We start from the raw sequence: 19,214 nt of genomic DNA on the forward strand, positions 1-19,214 counted from the left end.
TTTTTAATCAGTGGAAGGAAAATATAAATCATACCACCATAGGTAAAATGTAAAAAACCTATGGAGTTACACATAAGTATATACAGAAAGTTTCGAAGTTACGTGACAAATATTTTAATGGTAGATTAGATGAGGAATGTTAGACAGTAAAGATGACCTAAACTATAATTAGATAATAGGAAAATTCTTAGATCAGTAAGCTAAAAGCAATGTGGTATAATTTGGAAAAGCATTTGTTCGTTACTCAGAAGATTTGGATCCTTCGCTTTCTAGACACATAACTTCCTGGTTTAAGATACTATTTCTGAGCACCATGATTATCAGTAAGCATTCTCAAGGATGGTATAATTAACTTCTATTCACATGGAACCAGTTACTTAATAGTTCATTTTTTCAATTAAATAATAGCTCCTTTTTCTAATTAAAAACTTAATTGTATATATTATTTGGAAATATTTCTTAACATTTCTCATTTCTCTCTTCTGTTTAAACATGACCACTCTTGCCAGTCCATCTATCTTTTTTTAGATCTTTGTGTATGCATTTGACTTAATATATGTATGTAACTGCTGTGTATGCTTGTATGTGTCTATTTTTATAAATGGAATCATGTATATATAAATATTGCTTTTTAACTCTAGTTTTGAGATTTTTTTTCACACCACTATTTACAAGGGTATCTCTTTTTATGTTTTATTGTATAGATGACCACTGTTACCCTAATGATGGTTATTAAGGGTATTTTTTCTTTTTCAAAATAATATGTAGTGTCAATGTAAGTAATAATAATGACAACAACAATAATAGCTTACTCTGGGTCAGTTATTCTGAGTTTACATATAACATCTCATTTAATTCTCAGACATATTAGGGGTAGGCATTGTTTTTAACTTCCATTTAATGGATAAGGAAACATGTACTGAGAGATCTAACTTGTCCAAGTTCACTTAGCTAACAAATGGTAGAGCCAGGATGGAAACTAAGGTGGTCCTTATGTGCATATTGGTGCAGCACACAGTCTTTATTTCTTGTTGGCTGATAGTTTATGGCTGTAAAATTGGTAAGGATGGTTTTATTACTCTAAGTCCCATATTTTTTAAACAAAATAAAAATAATAAATATTATTAATGTATGATTATAAAGGTAATATGTATCTATATTGTGTAGTAAATTTGGAACATTCAGAAAGCCTAAAAAGAAATGTAAAAATTCCCTGAAACCAAACCACTCAGAGCTACTATTATGGTATTTCCATGCTTTTTATGAAGGGGAGCTTTTTTCAGTTTATAGCCTTCATTTTATGAGATCTCTAGGATTGGTAGAGAATTGTAGAATTATGTTACCAGTAATCAAAAATCAGTTGACCTTCACTTGCGTGGATAACTTTTGATCTTATGATTGTTCCATTTTCATCCTCTGTGGGCCATTGTTAGCTTTTAAAGTATTTCTTGTATTACTGATCCCGTTACTCAGTAAACCTTGGAAACCTGAGCCAGTATTTTCCTCATAGAGTATCTCTATTGATTTTTCTGTGATAATGATTTTGCTGTTGCAAGGTGCTATGTTGATTCTTTTTTAGAGCACTTAGAGAATTTGAAATTCTTAAAATATTATAAGAAGAAAGTGCATATGAAAGGATATGCACTCTCCTTTAGTGTATTAAGACATTTCCTATAATTTGAAGCCATATCATAGTATGTTAGACTCTGTAATTTTTCTAATGGGTTTTAAAGGATACGAATCTTTGAACCAGTGGCCATGAATTTTAAACAACGAAAAGCAGTTAGTATTATAAAAAACATTTAATTTGTTTTATAAACATTACTTTGTAGGTATCTGTAATGCGTGATGAGGAGAAATTGCTGAGAATGAAAATCAATGAACTGGAGAAAAAGAAAAACCAGTGTTCTCAGGAAATAGATATGAAACAGCGAACCATTCAGCAACTCAAGGTAACAGTTTTGTTTTTAAAATAGTTTAAGTAGATTTTGTTGGTGTATTTTAGTATCTACTTAAATGTATCCATTCTTACAACAAATTCTCTTTTGGCTATTTCTGGAATCTAAAATTTTTTTTAATTACTTAAAATTAAGTATGGCCATAGTGATTTGCTTCTAATGAATAGAGTACGGAAAGGAAAAGGTAGTATCTTTACAGTAGAGAAACCTGGCAGGTAGCACCTTAACCAGGTGTTCGAGAATAGCGTCACCAGTAGTAAGTCATGTTGAGACCATGTGCTTCCTGATAGGATGTGTCCAGAAGGGCAGGGCCATCTCATGTGGTATTTTACCCCCAAATCCATAATCTCAGTTTAATTAGGAGAAAACATCAGACAAACCCAAACTGAGGATGTTCTACAAAATACCCGACCAGTAAAAAGTGTCAAGGTTATTAAAGAAAAAGATTACCAAGGAATTCTCACAGAATAGAGGAGACTAAGGGGAAATGATTGCTAAATGCAATCTTCGATCCTGTATGGGATCCTAGAAGAGAAAAAGGATGTCACTGGAGAGACTGGTGAAATCCAAATAAAGTCTGTAGTGTTCATTAGCATTATTGCATCAGTGCTAATTTCTTTTTTCATACAAAGATGATTTTTTCCATATTTTAAATAATAGAGAATGGAGACTCAACTGCTCATTCTTCTGTCCAGTGTTTTGCAGTTTTTAAATAAATGTACTTTGATAATGTAAGAGTTAACATTAGGGGAAGCTACGTGGAGGTTATACAGGAGATCTCTTCTATCTTTGCAACTCTTTTGTGAATCTAAAATCATTTCAAAATAAAAAGTAAAAAGAAAGTGAAGCTCATGTTCTAAAAAAAATATTTTTCAAAAGGACACTTAAAAAGCAAAATCCCTTTATAAGTGATTATATTTTGCTTCACATCAATTAAGTGGATTGGGCAACAATAAAAAGAATGGATTTGTTGTATTCTTTGCATGTTTGCTTTTAAATGAAGCAAACCAATGAATATTCAGATATAAACACATGATTTACATTTTTTTTAATGTTTATTTCTTGAAAGAGAGAGAGAGAGAGATGAACAGAGCATGAGCAGGGGGAGGGGCAGAGAGAGAGAGGGAGACACAGAATCTGACGCAGGCTCTAGGCTCTGAGCTGTCAGCACAGAGCCCGACGCGAGGCTGGAACTCACAAACGGTGTTATGACCTGAGCCGAAGTCAGATGCTCAACTGACTGAGCCACCCAGGTGCCCCAACACATGATTTAATTTGTAACTGAATGTAATCCTAATAAAGCAGCCTGTACTTTCATAATAGGATTCAGAGATTTCCAGGTTCTGTAATGATTCATTGTAAAATTTATAAAGTAAGGAGATAGTGTTGACACTGAATGAGACAGGGAATGAAGGATTACCAGATAGGTTAAAACTAGAATTGGAAGATTTCCAGTGTCCATAATTTAGTCTTTCCTTTGTGGCTCCTGTTATTTTTTTTCAAACTTCCCAGCTACTTTCTATGTAGAGGGTTTGGAGGACCCTATTTTTTCAGCTTTTTAAGTTTATTGATAGGGAACTTTTTTTTATGGTTTTCCTTGTTCCTTCTATTGTTAAATGTATAGTGAGCCTCCATATCCTCATTTCTACTTTTTTGGTGTATAAGAGAAACCTGGTAGCTTAAAATATTGAGTAAATAAAATGACTGGGCAGTAACTTTGAGGTAGATTAAAGGTATCAAGTTGTTTTTGTTTTTGTTTTTCTTATTACTACTCTCACCCTGCCCTTTTCTCCAAGGTGAAAAAACTTGGAAGTTTGAGACTAGTAATCAGCCTTGTAGGAGAGAGATTTCAAACCTAACATTGAACCTTATTTTTAAATCCCAATATTAAATATTGGTGTGCATTTTAGTTACATTTGCATTTAATTCCTGTTGTTTCATTTTGCAGGAGCAGTTAAATAATCAGAATGTGAAAGAAGCTATACAACAGTATGAGAGAGTATGCAAAGGTCAGGAGCAAATCTCTATTTCCGGTACTAAAATAACTGCATAACAATTGATTTAGCATTTTCCTCTGAAAATTATAAAGTAATGTCAACATAAGATGTAACTGTATCAAAGGAGAAAAGCATTGATTTTTTTTTTTTATTTATTTGTTTTGAGAGAGACAGAGAGAGCACAAGCAGGAGAGGGGCAGAGAGAGAAAGGGAGAGAGAATCCCAAGCAGTCTCTGTGCAGTCAGCACAGAGCCTGATGCAGGGCTCGAATTCACGATACCATGAGATCATGACCTGCGCCAAAATCAAGAGTCCCAGACACTTAACCAGCTGAACCACCCAGGCGCCACAGAAAAGCATTGATCCTAATGAGTAACTTGGCAACATAAAGTTTATTGTTAGAAAAATAAAACATTAAAAAATGCTCCGTTAAAGGAATATTGATTTCTAGATAATTGCCACTATCTTCTGAAAAACAAAGTCGGTTACATAGGTCACAATGAATGGAATAGATTTCTAGCAAAATCATGTAAGAATATATGTCAAGTAAAACATCTTTAAAATTAAAATATTTTTAAAAAGTTTTTAAAAACCATTAAGTACTTCAGCTTCACATCTTATGTGCTGAATTGTGCTTTTTTTACTCAGATTTTACTTTTAAATTTGAAATGTAAAATTACCTTTGTAGATGATACATCTTTCTATTTGTGATATTATGTGCATTCCTCTACTGCCCGTCACTCATCCCTCAAACTCTTAGTTGTGTGGTTAGTAGAGCTGGGATTTGAACGTAGGTCTGTTTCATTCTTAAGTTTCAGATTCTCTTCACTAATTCATGCTATTTGTATTTGGCCAACTAAAAAGAAGGGGTAGGTCAACCAGATTATTTGTTTAGATGATTTGGACATTTGTGGGATTAACTAGGATCAAATATTTGAGTGTGTGTATGCATAAATATACTGTGTATATATCTGCACACTGTCCTGTTTTCTCCTGCCTGCCTTTTTAGGCTTTTGTCCCTTAACATTTCTTATTTCTATAATGCTTTTAGGGATTTACTTTACTTTGACTCTTTTGTCATTGTTGATAAATGTGAATAGATCTTAGCTATTCTGAAAAAGCATGCCCTTGGACCAGGATATAGTTTCTATCATATTTTAATTTTTCCTCTCGTTGCACAGTATTGAGAACTGTGGCATAGGCCCATTTTGACAACTTTAATCTGACTTCCATGCTCTTGAAACTTGCTCCCAAGTCACTTATAACCTACGTATTTTCAAATCTATTAGCTTTTTGCAATCCCTCCTTTCCTTTGTCCTTTCTTTTATTTTGACATAATTATTCACTCTCCTCCTTTTCCTCCTTTTCATTTTTTATGTAGCATTTATTGTGTGTGAGTATATTTTTTTCTAAATAAAATGGTAAATATGTAGCTTCCCCCCTTTTGAGACTTGTCTCAGCTGTTGTGATATGTTCTGTACCAGTTGCTGCCTGTCTCTCAGAATGAGCCTCAGCCACTGTGGCGACTTTTCTAACGAAGGCCTCATCCTCTTTGTTCATTTTGTTTTCTCACTTGAGAGTTCATTCACTCCTGTGATTTCATTCCCCAACAAACACAAAGGGCATTTTCACTTTGGCTTCTATATGTCCATTTAAACACTGAGTGCCATCTACTTAGCTATCTTAGTATAAAATTCTTGTTTTAAAAATTGAGCTATAATACCTAATAATTACCTTTTAAAAGTGTAATGCTGAGTGCGTTTTAGTAAATTCACAGGGTTGTACAATCACTATCATTATCTAATTCCAGAACATTTTCATCACCCAAAAAAGAAACCCTATACCCATTAGCTGTCAATCCTCAGTCCCTGTCATCTACTAACATACTTTCTGTCTCTGGCTTTGCCTGTTGCAGACATTTCATGAAATGGATGCATACAATATGTGGCCTTTTGTGTCTCACTTCTTTCCCTTAGCATGTTTTCAAGTTTCATCCATACTGTAGCATGTATCAGTACTATATTCCTTTTTATGGCTGAATAATATTCCACCATAACAAATATACCACATTTTATTTATATATCCGTTGATGGACACGGGTTATTTTTACTTTTTGGCTTTTATGACTATTTGTGTATAAATTTTGGGGTGGACATATGTTTTCAGTTCTCTTGGAGATATATATCCAGGAGTGGAACTACTGGGTCATACGATGATAGCTCTGTAATTAAGTTTTTGAGGAACTATGAAATTTTCCCTCAATGGCTATACCATTTTACATTCTTACCAACAGTGAATGAAAGCTCTCCAAATAGTTACCAGAATTGGTTATTTTTCATTTAAAAATTTATAGTATTAGTTTCCTAGGGCTGTTCTAACAAAGTATCACAAACTTGGTGCTTAAGACAATGGAAGTTTCTTTTCTCACGGCCCTGAAAGCAAGAAATCTGAAGGTATTGATAGGGATATGCTTCTTTTGAAGGTTCTGGGGAAGAATCTTTCCTTGTCTCTTCTGATTTCTAATGCTTGATGGCAGTACTTTGTGTTCATTGGCTTATGGCAGCATAACTTAAATCTGTCTCTGTTTTAACATGGCCATCTTTCTGGTTTTTTTTTTTTTTTTTTTTTTTTTAGTTTTTTTAATGTTTTACTTATTTTTAAGACAGAGTATGAGTGGGGATGGGGCAGAGAGAAAGGGAGACACAGAATCTGAAGCAGGTTCCAGGCTCTGAGCTGTCAGCACAGAGCCCGACGCGGAGCTCGAACTCACAAACTGTGAGATCATGACCTGAGCCCAAGTCGGATGCTCAACTGACTGACCCATCCGGGTGCACCCTTTTTTTTTTTAAATTTCTTAATGTTTAACTTATTATTTTTTTTTTTAATTTTTTTTTTCAACGTTTTTATTTATTTTTGGGACAGAGACAGAGCATGAACGGGGGAGGGGCAGAGAGAGAGGGAGACACAGAATCGGAAACAGGCTCCAGGCTCTGAGCCATCAGCCCAGAGCCCGACGCGGGGCTCGAACTCACGGACCGCGAGATTGTGACCTGGCTGAAGTCGGACGCTTAACCGACTGCGCCACCCAGGCGCCCATGTTTAACTTCTTTTTAAGACAGAGGGAGAACGTGATGAGTGGGGATAGGGAACATGGCCATCTTTCTTATGGGTGTGTCTGTATTGGTGTCTTCTCCCTATGTGTCTCTGTCCAAATTACCCTCTTCTTAAAAGAAGACCAGTCATACTGGATTTAGGGCCCACTCTAATCTAGTTTACCTTATTCTTAACTTGCTTATATCTGCAACTACTCTCTTGCAAATAAGGTCATATTCATCGTAGGTGGCCATAAATTTTGTGGGGGGGACACTAACCTAACATGCAGGTAGGTATAAAGTATTATGTCATTGTGATTTTGATTTGCATTTCCCTAATGACTATTGGTATTGAGCATCTTGTCTTGTGCTATAGGCCACTTGTATATCTTTGGAGAAATTGAAGTCCTTTGCCCATGTTTCATTTGGGTTATTTGTCTTTTTATTAAGGTGTTGTAAGACTTCTTTATATATTCTGGATACATGACTTATCAGATAGATTTGCAAATGTTTTCTCCCATTCTGTGGGTTGTTTTTCATTCCCTTGATTGTGTCCTTTGATGCATAAAAGTTTTGGATGAAGTCCCATTTATCTGTTTTGACTGATTGTATTTTAGGTATCATGTCTAAGAAACTGTTGCTTAATCCAAAGTCATCTGTGTTTTCTTCTAAGAGTTTTAAGCTTTTAGCTCTTATATTTAGATTTTTGATTCATTTTGAGTTAATCTACTTGAGTTATAGTTTTGTATATGGTGTAAGGTAGGGGTGTCTAACTTAATTTTACATATGAAGATTCAGTTGTCCCAGAACCAATTTTTGAAAAGACTCTTCTTTCCCCTACTGCATTGTCTTTGCACCTTTGTTCAAAATCAGTTGATCATCAATGTAAGGGTTTATTTCTGGACTTTCAATGCCATTACCACACTGTATTGTTATTATAGTTTTACAGTAAGTTCTGAAATTAGGAAGTGTTATTTTGGCTATTTTGGGTTCATTGCATTTGCGCATGAATTTTAGAATCAGCTTGTGATTTTCTGCAAACAAGCCAGCTAGAATTTTAATGGAAATTGTGTTATATCTTGAGGATCTGTTTGGAGAAATTGTCAACCAAACGTGGAACATCTTTTCATTTAGCTAGGCCTTCTATAATTCCTTTCAGTGATATTTTTTATTTTTTAGTGTATACATTTTGCACATCTTTTGTTAATTCATTTCTAACTGTTTTATTCTTTGTAATGCTATTGAAAATGGAATTGTTTCCTTAATACCATTTTTTGGATTGTTAATTGCTAGTATATAGAAACACAATAGATTTAATTATATTTATCTTGTATCTTGTAAACTTGCTGAACTACTTTATGAACTCTAATAAGGCTTTCTTTCTTTCTGTCTCTTTCTTCTTATGTACAGTATCATGTCATCTGCAAATAAAGGTAGTTTTACTTCTTTGTTTTCATTCTTTTTGACTTTTATTTCTTGTTCTTGTTTAAGTGCTCTGGCTAAAACCTCCAGAACAGTGTTGAATAAAAGTGATAAGCGTGGACATTTTTGTCTTATTCCTGATTGTAGGGGGAAAGTTTTCATTCTTTAACCACTATGTATAATGTTAGGTGTTGGGTTTTTGTAGATGCTTTTTATCAGGTTGTGGAAGTTTGTTCCCTTCTTTCTGTTCCTAGTTCATAGGGTGTTTTTTATCATTAAAATGTATTGAATTTTGTCAAATGTCTTTTTCTGCATCCCATCGAGACAATTGTATGGTTTTATTCTTAATTAATTAGGTGTATTGCATTGATTGGTTTTCATATGTTGAACTAAACTTGCATGCCTGGGATAAATCCCACTTGGTCATGGTGTATAATGCTTTTTATATGTTGCTGGGCTTAGTTTGCTGTACTCTGTTGAGGTTTTGCAACTATTTTCATATGGGATATTGATCTACAATTTTCTTTTCCTATGCTGAAGTTTTTGAAGTCTTACTAAATTCTGAATGTGAATGTCTGTGCTCAAACTGCTTTAACTTTCTGGATCTCTGTTACTGATGTCTACTATTTCCATTGTTTAGACCAGGGATTAGGAAATGGAAGTCTTCTGACCAAATCAAGTTTACTGCCTAATTTTTTAAGTAGTTTTGGAACATAGCAACACATTCTCTTGTATTGTCTGGCTGCTTTTATATTACAGCGGCAGAGGTAAATAGTTGTTATAGTCCCTTAAAATAATTGTTATCTGACCCTTTGCAGAAAATGTTTGACTGTCTTTGCTTTTAGACTTTAAATAATATTGTCTTCCCACACCCTCAGAAGTAGTACCTAAGTTACTTTACTTCTTTTTACTCCTCATATTTGTCCTAGCTCATTGCCAGGTTTTATGTCAAACTCACTCGTATAGCAACACAGCTAGATTAGATTTTTCTAAAACTCTTCTTTCATTGTCATTTTCCTATTAAAATTTTTCAATCCTTTCATATTGCCTACACAAACTTTTACCCTCTAGCTAGGGATTTTAGTCTACCTTTTTCTAGCCTAATATAACTTTACTGCTCTATCCAGACTAATTTGTTTTGTTCTCTTATTGTGACCTGCTCTATTTGCCTCTATTCCTGTGATAAAGAAGGCAAATAAAAGACCACACATTTCCTTTGGAAATATATGATCTCAAGAAAAATACCCCAGAAGAAATCACTAACTAAAACAATAAGTCTCTACATATTTGGGAAGTTTAGAGAAATTTTTCCATATGATCACACACAGATCTTACTTTACCTTTCCCCCTCCCCCCCCCCCCCCCGCCCTTTTTAACTTTGTAATTTTATTTTATTTGAGAGAGAGAAAGATTGGGGGAAAGGGGCAGAGAGAGAAAGAGAGAGAATCCCAAGCAGGCTCCAATGCTCATCCCATGACCCTGGGATCACAACCTGAGCCAAAACCAAGAGTCGGACATTCAACTGACTGAGCCACCCAGGTGCCCCTTAACCTTTATTTTAAAAGGCTAAATAGTATTACATTTTATTGATATTGATATATCATACTGTATTTAATATGACCTTTTTTTAATGTTCATTTTTGAGAGAGAGAGAGTGGGGGAGGGGCAGAGAGAGAGGGAGACACAGAATCTGAAGCAGGCTCCAAGCTGCTGTCTGAGCTGTCAGCACAGAGTCTGACATCGGGCTCGAACCCACGAATGGTTAGATCATGACCTGAGGCAAAGTTGGACGCAACCAACTGAGCCACCTAGGCGGCACCCCCCCCCTTTTTTTTAATGGGAAAAGAAAATTTTATTCCCTTGAAAGAAAGCCTTAAGTAATGTAATAAAATTTATTAGGATAGAGGAGATAAAACTGATTTTAATATACACTATTGCAAGGAGCGGAGTCCTTCATTTGCCTGAAGATATGGTGTTGATCATAAATGAAACATAATGTCAAAATCTAGTAGAGAATATTATATGCTAATTTAAGGTACAATTTCAATTGCTTATAAAGTAGGAATCATTATTCCTATTTTTCTCAAATTTTAATTAAGAAATAAACATTTGTGAAGGAATCAGAAAGTAAAGATCACCTGAATACCCTTTATTAGATTCACTGTTTTTAAATATTTTGTCACATTTGCATCTGTCTCTGGCTCTTGTCTCTTTCTCTAATATGCATGTATAAAACTGAGCAACTTGAAAGATATTTGCAGGCATCAATGATACTTTACGCTTAAATACTTTATCATGAAATTCATAAGGTAAGGAATCATCTTACCTAAATACAGTATCATACTTAAGAAAATTAACAACACATTTATAATCTAGTGTCCAGTAATATGAACTCTTTTGATGAAAAAAATACTTTTGGTTATTTCAGACATTGTTTTTTTGTTATTATAGACATTACCATGAATAAATTTGTACAAAAGTGTGGATACATGTAAATATATTTGTAAGGAAAAGTCTCAGCAGTGTAATTGTTGGCCCAAATGATGAGTATTTGAAATTTTGATAAATATTGCTAAATTGCTCCCTAAAGTGATTAAACTAGTTTATATTCACAGTAAAATAGTGTATAGAATGCCCGTTTCCCCACATTTTGCCAGTATCAGGTGTTACCAAACTTCGGACTTTTGCCAGTGTGATATGTGAAACTGGTGTCCTGTGGTTTCATGCTTCTGTAGTTGGTCTGTGTACATCTGGTATATATTCTGAAATAAATTTTAACTATCAATAAGTGAGTATTTCTAGTCTGGAGTCTTTGATGGCGTTTATATTTATTTTTCTCCCTGGCCTCATGTACGTGATGGCCCTTTTTTCTACTTCCTACTTGTTCACAAATGTTATGTTGAAGCCTTTATTCCTTGAAGCCTTCCTAGGACACCATAGCTCTAGTGACGCTCTCCCCTCAATGCTTAATGCTTGGTTGCTGGCTTATTTGACAGTCATTTATTTAGCTGTGGTAGCTCACGGCTATCTTTAGATAGCAGTGAAGAGATAGCTGTCTCCTAGCTGTCCTCATGCTGCTTTATTTCATTTTATTAGTTGTGTATTTCTGGATTGCTTCCTGAAATGAAGTGTATATTATTGGAGGTAGTGACTGATAAAATAATTCTTTCTTTTTTTTAACTGCACCTACCTTTCAAATAATAATAGTCATTAGTGAAATTGTCATTGGTGTCCTGGGACTTTCCTAATTGGTAACTAGATACTTAAACCTTTTTCTTTCTAGCCTTCTAGTTTAGAGTAAAATCTAGGGTGGAAGAGAGAAGGGGTTCTTTGAATAAACTTTTAATTAATTAATTGTATAATCTGAATATATTTGCAAATCATACTTTTTAAAAGAAAGAGTTTAGATAATAATACTAAGACTCCTTTTGATCCTAGGAGGAATTCTGTTTTATTAGCACTCTTGGCAGCTTACGTAAATGGACAGAAATACTAAAAATTACTCATATAATGTTTTCTTAGTGTTTTGTCTTTATTTTCTTAATTGCTTTATGTGCACTTTGAGAAGGCCTTTTGAGATTTTTGTCATTTTTAATGTTCAGTGACCTGAGGTTGAACTGTATGCATCTAGAGGTTTATTAACTCTGGCATCCGTAATAATAGTTTTGGTAAGTTTTGTAGTAGTGCCCTGCTACAAATGTGGCCATCACCAGAGGCCACATTTTCCTTTTTCCCCTCTTTCTGGCAGGCAGCATTAAAATAGAATTGTTTATGTCATTATTGTCATTTTTTAAGGGCCAGAAACAATTTTGGTAAGGCTAATAGCACAGTCATTCCTGAAGAGCTGATTTTAAAAATACTAGAAGTAAATATTTGGCTTTGGAAATTTTTGTAGAAAAAAATAATTACTTGAGATCTTAAAAAAAAAAAAAGTCAAATTGGGATTGAGCCCTTTTTGTTTTTAGGAGGTAAATGTTTTACTTTTGGTTTGAGAATATTATACTGAAAATGAATGTTTTGCAAATAATGGTTTTTCTAAGCCCCGAGATTTGTGTTTATTAGTACCAATAGTTTGATATTATAAAAAATTGTTAATTTTATCTGAAAAGAGTTTCTTTTCCATCCATCCATTCTTGCAATCATTCAAGTATCTATCTGTATGTCAGATACCTATTTAGTGCTTCATATCTGCCAGTACTGTTCTAGGCATTGAGGTACAGCAGTGAACAAGACAAAGCTTTTATGTGGAACTCAGATTCTATTATAGTTAATAAAAGTGTATTTTAATTTTAGAAGAACTCAAGAAAAATTGGATAGCTAGATGTACATGTTAGTAGTTTCTAAAATGTTCTCCTCAAATTTTTAGATCTAAATGTTAAAGAGAAAATAATTGAGGACATGCGAATGACATTGGAAGAACAGGAACAAACTCAGGCAGAACAAGATCAAGTGCTTGAGGTGAAGTTAGAGGAAGCCGAAAGACTGGCCACAGGTAAAACATGGTTGCTTAAATATCTCAAGGTCTGTATTTTCTTCTCTGTATTTTCCTAGATTTCTTTCCCTTTTAGAAGGAGTTGAGTATAATAAAAGTATTGGCGTGTTTTCCTAATGTCCTATCACTTGCTGTTTTCCATTGTGGTGAAAATTGTTTTGTCTAAGTAAAATTATATGTAGTAAAGAAGGAATAAGGACACTTTCATAATAACTGGATGATAGCTTGTAATGTTTCCCAGACGTAAGAATAAATTTCTCAATCGAGGTTCACCTCTGTCCAGCTTTTTAGTATCATCTTATATGTTTATGTCAGTAAATACCCTGATTCTATCCTTCAGAATACCATCACGGTTTATTTTATTTTTTATTTTTGAGAAGTTTCCTACATAATTAAGGTTAAGATGTATTTAACACTGTATACTCTGAACACTATTCAGTGGGTTCTTGAGAGGTCCTTGTACTTTCTCTTCTCTAAGAATTTGGATTTGGTAAGAACTCTTAAAAATGAAGTCCTTGGAATTGGCTCTGTTCTCATCTGGGTTTATGTTTTTTCTTCTGGGTTCTGCTGATTCTTGTCTGTGTCTCATGCCACAGGTATCTCTGTATGGTATAACTTTTTCATATGCTTTGAAAAATAAATTTATGTTTTCAAATTAGAATTGGAAAAATGGAAGGAAAAATGCAAAGATCTGGAAGACAGAAGTAATCAAAGGTCAAATAAAGAACTTGAGGATAACACAGATGTACTTAGTGAAAAGCTCAGTAAGCTTCAGGATGAGTTACAGGTACGATTTTATGTGTGTATGTATCTCTCCATTGTATTTCTCATGAGAGAGAATTTGGCAAATAGTTTATAATTAATTTAGATATGGGTGAAATACTCCTGGGAAATGTTAGCATATAGGTATAATTTTTCAGTATACACTGAAATGACATAGCGTGGAAATTCTCAAGATACAAATCACTGTTAGTGCCTAGGAAAATACAGTGGTTGGGTGTTCATTTTTATATTCTATATATCTAATTCTTAAATCACAACTTCTTATGTGTTTGTACCTATTTTTCTACTCCTTAAGCTTCTGAGTCATCAAATTCTGCTGTGGGGAAGAGGACTGTTAGGAAGATTATTTTGTAAATAATCATTTTAATTTTCAGTTATGAAGTTGGAAAAGAATACAGTTGTGTATGTGGACACTGGAATATATTTGAAACTGCATCATATAGAAGATATTCTGTTTTGTGTTTATATTTTTTCCATGTTCAACTCTAAATACTGTAAGGCATATAACATATGGGGGAAATATTTTTCTAATGGGGTTTACCACATACTACTTAAAATTTTCTACATTTGATTAGAAAGGACTGGTTTTAAAATTGAAGAAAGCATAATAATGATTTTTAAAAGTTGGCTGTACCTAAATGGTTTTCTTAAACTCATGCTACGTATATAATCAGATACTGAATAAATAAAAAATATTTTCTTTTGTTAACTGTTAATTTGTATTCTAAAATTTACTCTTGCTGTTGGGAAAACCCCAAAGCAGCTAAAACAAAGTAAATACTGCATTATTTATGAAAAAATATATTAACTATATTGAGAATGTTCATATTAAGTTCATATTGGTTTATTTTATGTTGTCCTCAAATGACGTAATCACATATCTTAGATTGTAAACTTTCTAATTCTGGAAAGGAAATTACTTCAGTCTAGCTATTCCCAGTGTTCCTTAAATTAATAAACGTCCTGTTGTACAAGTTGTTTTTTATTTGGCATCCTGTATACCCAGGAATATTTTATTTTTGATATCATGCAATTAGAAATGTCCATCATGGGGGCCCCTGGGTGGCCCAGTCAGTTAAGCGTCCAACTTTGGCTCAGGTCACGATCTCACGGTTTGTGGGTTCAAGCCCCGTGTCAGGCTCTGTACTAATAGCTCAGAGCCTGGAGCCTGCTTCAGATTATGTGTCTCCTTCTCTCTCTGCCCCTCCCCTGCTTACACTCTCTCTCTCTGTCTCTCTCTCTCTCTCAAAATAAATAAATATTAAAAAATTAAAAAAAAAAAAAGAAATAACCATCACAAACCAAGTCTTTTTTTTTGTTTGTTTTCTGGTGTTTAGAAAGACTTGGGTCTTTGTAACTCTTTCAGAAATAGAAGTTGTTTATTTCTTCTTAAGGTCACTGATGAAGGAGAGTCCTTAAGTGGACTTCATAGCAAAATAAAGTTTATAAAATGAAGTCCATTTAGAAAAGGAAACCAGCAGCATTCATTCTATAATCCAAAATAAACTCTGTTCTTATCATTGTTTAGTGAAAAATGCTTATTTTTAAGTTTTCAAAAAGGTAAAAAAAGTGATGGGTTATATGAATATGTTACAAAAATACATTTACCGACTATTACTTATTCAGCATGTGATAGTTACTTGTACTATTTATATATATAGGAATCTGAACATAAATATAAAGCTGACAGAAAGAAATGGCTAGAAGAAAAAATGATGCTTATCACTCAAGCAAAAGAAGCTGAGAATCTACGAAACAAAGAGATGAAAAAATATGCTGAAGACAGAGAGCGTTGTTTAAAGCAACAAAATGAACTGGTGGGTAACAATTATACTTTATCTTTGATGTATTTTACCAGCTTTCTTTGGTTTGTTAAATTTATCCCTGGGGTTCTTATCAGTCTTTACATGGCTGCCTGATTTTCTTGGCGTTTTTTAAAAAGCAGTCTATTTGTAAGATGACTTTTCTGTCCCAATTTTGAAGTTCACTTATGTTCTTATTTTAACTTTTTTCAGTCCATTTAGCAGGTTGGGAAAATGCCTAATTACATCTCAGTATCTGGATACAGAACTTAAACGTCTCTTCCTTTTGATTGCTACAGTGGTGATCCTTACTATATTATAAGATTTTGCATTTTCAACTGTAGATTCTACTAACATGGTGTGTGTATTTTACCTCATAAGCTGATTTTATCAGGACTTTTAAAAAGCCAACCAAATAGTTTCTAGAAGACTACAGGTAGAAATGACCTTCAGTTTTACATTGACCAGCTGTAGCTCTTACAGCATTCTATCTTAGCTTATTCTTCCCCTCCTGTTTTAATTGACTGCTTAGTATGTTTGGCACCTTATGTTGCCAACAGAAAAAAAAGAAGTTAAAAGGCATCATTGGTCCTAGGAAAACTCTTGAGCGACACATTGACACTGTCTTTAAATGAAAACCTCGTTTTCTCTTTACTATCATAGTAACTGGGCGGTATCACATTGTCATTGCTGGTATTTTTTTGTTTATGACAGAATTTTATAGATAATAGCTAAGCTTTCCTATAAAAATAGGATGTTAATTTTCCATAAGGTAAGGGTGATTTTCCCACTAAATTTTTAAAATAATTTTACCTTTTTATTTTGAAATCATTTTATTTATAGGAAAGTTGCAAAACTTATACAGAGTGTTCCTGTATACTTAACCACTAACTTCTGATGTTAGCACCTTACATAACAACAGTACAAGGATCAGAACCAACAAATTAACATTATTGCAGTGCTGTTAGCTAAATTGTGGACCTTATTAGAATTTCATCAGTTTTCCCTTTAATGTCTTTTTCTGGGTCCAGAATCTCATCTGGAATACAATATGACATTAGTTATCATTTCCTTAGAGTCTTGACTCTTTTGGTCATATGCTAAATCGTGTGAGACTAACACTTGTTACTGCGGCTCTGAGATGGTAATGTATTTCATGTGCCAATTCCATGTGATTGAAGGTATCCTCAGGAAGTGGTGGGTTGAGCAGGATTCTGCTGCTACATTTGTCTTAAAAGGAAAGGTTGCTTCTAGTTCTCTGCTCCTGTCCCACAGCCCATCATTCCTTCCTGGGCAATAGTAAGAGGCAAGAAGTGAAATCAAACTACTGGCTTTGAGTCACTCCAATTTAAAAACAGGAATCAGGGCTATTTTCTTTCTCAGTCAGTGGTCCCAGTCATTGGCAGCAATGCTAGCAAGGAAACCTACTTTGCAATCCTTGAGAAAGCTAGCTTCCTTCTTTCTCCCATACATTTCTTTACCATCATATCTAGGATGTATGTTTCTCCCATTTTAAGGTATATAAATTGTTAATTTTTAAAATTGTCACATATAATACAGTAAGTAAACAAACAATAGTTCGGGAAATATTTGTAAAATCAGTATCTACTTAAGTACCATCCAGTTCAAGAAATAGATTACTCCAGAGGTACCTCAGAAGGGTCGTCTTCTATTTCTTTTTTTTTTTTTTTTAATTTTTTTTTATTGTGAGAGAGAGAGAGAGTGCGCACGCGCGCACGCAAGTGGGGGAGGGGCAGAGAGTGAGGGAGACAGAATCCTAAGCAGGCTCTGTATTGTTAGCACAGAGCCAGATGCGGGGCTTGAACTCATGAACTGTGGGGTCATGACCTGAGCGGAAATCAGGAATGGGATGCTTAACTGACTGAGCCACACAGGTGCCCCAACTATTGGGTCTTTTAATGTTGTACTTTAGTTTTGACCATTTTTGAATTTTATGTAAATGGAAATGTATGGGATGCATTTGTTTGTACTTGGCTTCTGTCACTATTATGTTTGTGAGAATTATTCATGCCACACGGAGCTGGAATTAGTCCATTGTCTTTGCTGAATATTGCAGTGTATGCATTTACCACAGCCTAATCATTTTAATGTTGAAGATATGTGTATTATTTTCTGTTTTGAGCTATTATGAGTAAATTCTCTTATAAACATTTTTTTACACATTTCTTTCAGTGCACATGTGCATGCATTTCTATTGCATATTTACCCAAGAACAGAAGTGTTGGATGATAGGGTATACATGTGTGGGACTCTGGTAGAATGTCAGGTTTTCAAAGTAGCTATACCCATTTATATTCTAGTACTGGAGTTGCTGTATATTCCTACCAACATATGGTGGTGTTGGTTATTTCTTATGATTTTAAGGTGCTTTTCCCTGAGTACTAATGAAGTTGAAGGTTACATACAGGTCCCCTTGCCTTTTTCCTATCTGACTGTTTGGCTTTTTCTACTTGATACATAGGAGCTCCTTATACTTTCTGGTTAGAAGCCCTTTGTCATGTGTTTCAAGTGCCTTTCTTCAGTCTCTGGTTTACTTTTTACTCTCTTAATGCCTTTTTATGAATATAAGTTCTTAAATATTCTTCAGTTCATTTTCCCAATCTTTTCCTTTATTAACCTCAAAGACATGAAGATGTTCTCATACCATTTCCTGTTAAGGTGTTACCTTTCATATTTTGATTCTAGTATTGAGTGTTGTGTTGGAGTGAGTGAGGCATCCAGATTTGTTTTTAATGTGGATTACCAATTTTCCTGGTGGTATTCATTGGAAAAAACTGTTTCTTTCTCACTGCTCTGCCACTTTTGTCATAAATCAGTTGGCTAAGTGTTAATTTTTGTACATGGGATGAGATTAGGTTTGGGTTTTTGTTTTTTGTTTTTTTGTTTTTGTTTTGTTTTTTTTCTTTTTCCATTTGGCTATTGTAAGCAATCTTTGTTGAAAAGACTGTTCTTTCTTTGGCATTATTGTAGATTGTCCGTTGACCATGCACTTATAAACCCTCTTTTCTGTTCCACTGATCGCAGTGTATTCCAGTATCACACTGTCTTGATTATCATAGTAGGCTTGAAATGACACTGTGTTTGCTCCTACTTTGTTCTTCATTTTCAAAATAATTTTGACTCTCCTGGATCATTTGCATTTCCACATAACTTTGATAGTGAGCTTTCCTGTTTCCACACACACTCACACGCATGCACACATGCATACACACATGTGTACCTGCCTGGATTTCAATCAATTGCTCTAAATCTATAGATCTGTTTAGGGAGGACTGACATCTTAACATTATTGAGTCTTTTGATCACTGAGCACAGATTATCTCTCCATTTATTGAAGCATTTTTAATTTCTCTCAGCAGTGGTTTGCAGCTTCTCATGTTTAGGTCTTGCATGTATTTTTGTTACTTCACCACAATTTCATGGTTTTTGAAGACATTGAAAATGATATTTTAAATTTTCATTTCTCTGTTATTTGTTGCTATTAGTTTTGTCATTTGTTTTACTGTAATTTTACCTCTCACTTCCAAAATATTGGGGGAAATGCTAGTATTAGTTTAAAAGCCATAATTGTTGAAAGAATTGAAAGAAGTGACCAGTAAGCTGATTTTTGAAATGAGGTGGGATAGTGATAAATACAGCATGTGGAC

At 34.2% G+C, this 19,214-nt stretch overlaps 1 protein-coding gene across 3 annotated transcripts in view; it reads left to right on the forward strand.

Moving 5' to 3' along the window:
* KIF20B (kinesin family member 20B) overlaps nucleotides 1–19,214 on the forward strand; it is a 74,557-nt gene that overhangs the window by 40,798 nt on the left and 14,545 nt on the right. For all 3 annotated transcript variants that reach the window (XM_025917892.2, XM_025917893.2, XM_086680342.1), the window contains exons 23-27: nucleotides 1,833–1,952; nucleotides 3,907–3,967; nucleotides 12,836–12,961; nucleotides 13,621–13,748; nucleotides 15,406–15,561. In XM_025917892.2, coding sequence (XP_025773677.2) covers nucleotides 1,833–1,952; nucleotides 3,907–3,967; nucleotides 12,836–12,961; nucleotides 13,621–13,748; nucleotides 15,406–15,561 — 591 coding nt within the window. The remainder of the gene's footprint in view (nucleotides 1–1,832; nucleotides 1,953–3,906; nucleotides 3,968–12,835; nucleotides 12,962–13,620; nucleotides 13,749–15,405; nucleotides 15,562–19,214) is intronic.

The sequence above is a fragment of the Puma concolor genome, chromosome D2, assembly GCF_028749965.1.
Source record: "Puma concolor isolate L17-30 chromosome D2, mPumCon1.1.hap2, whole genome shotgun sequence".
Lineage (NCBI taxonomy): Eukaryota > Metazoa > Chordata > Mammalia > Carnivora > Felidae > Puma > Puma concolor.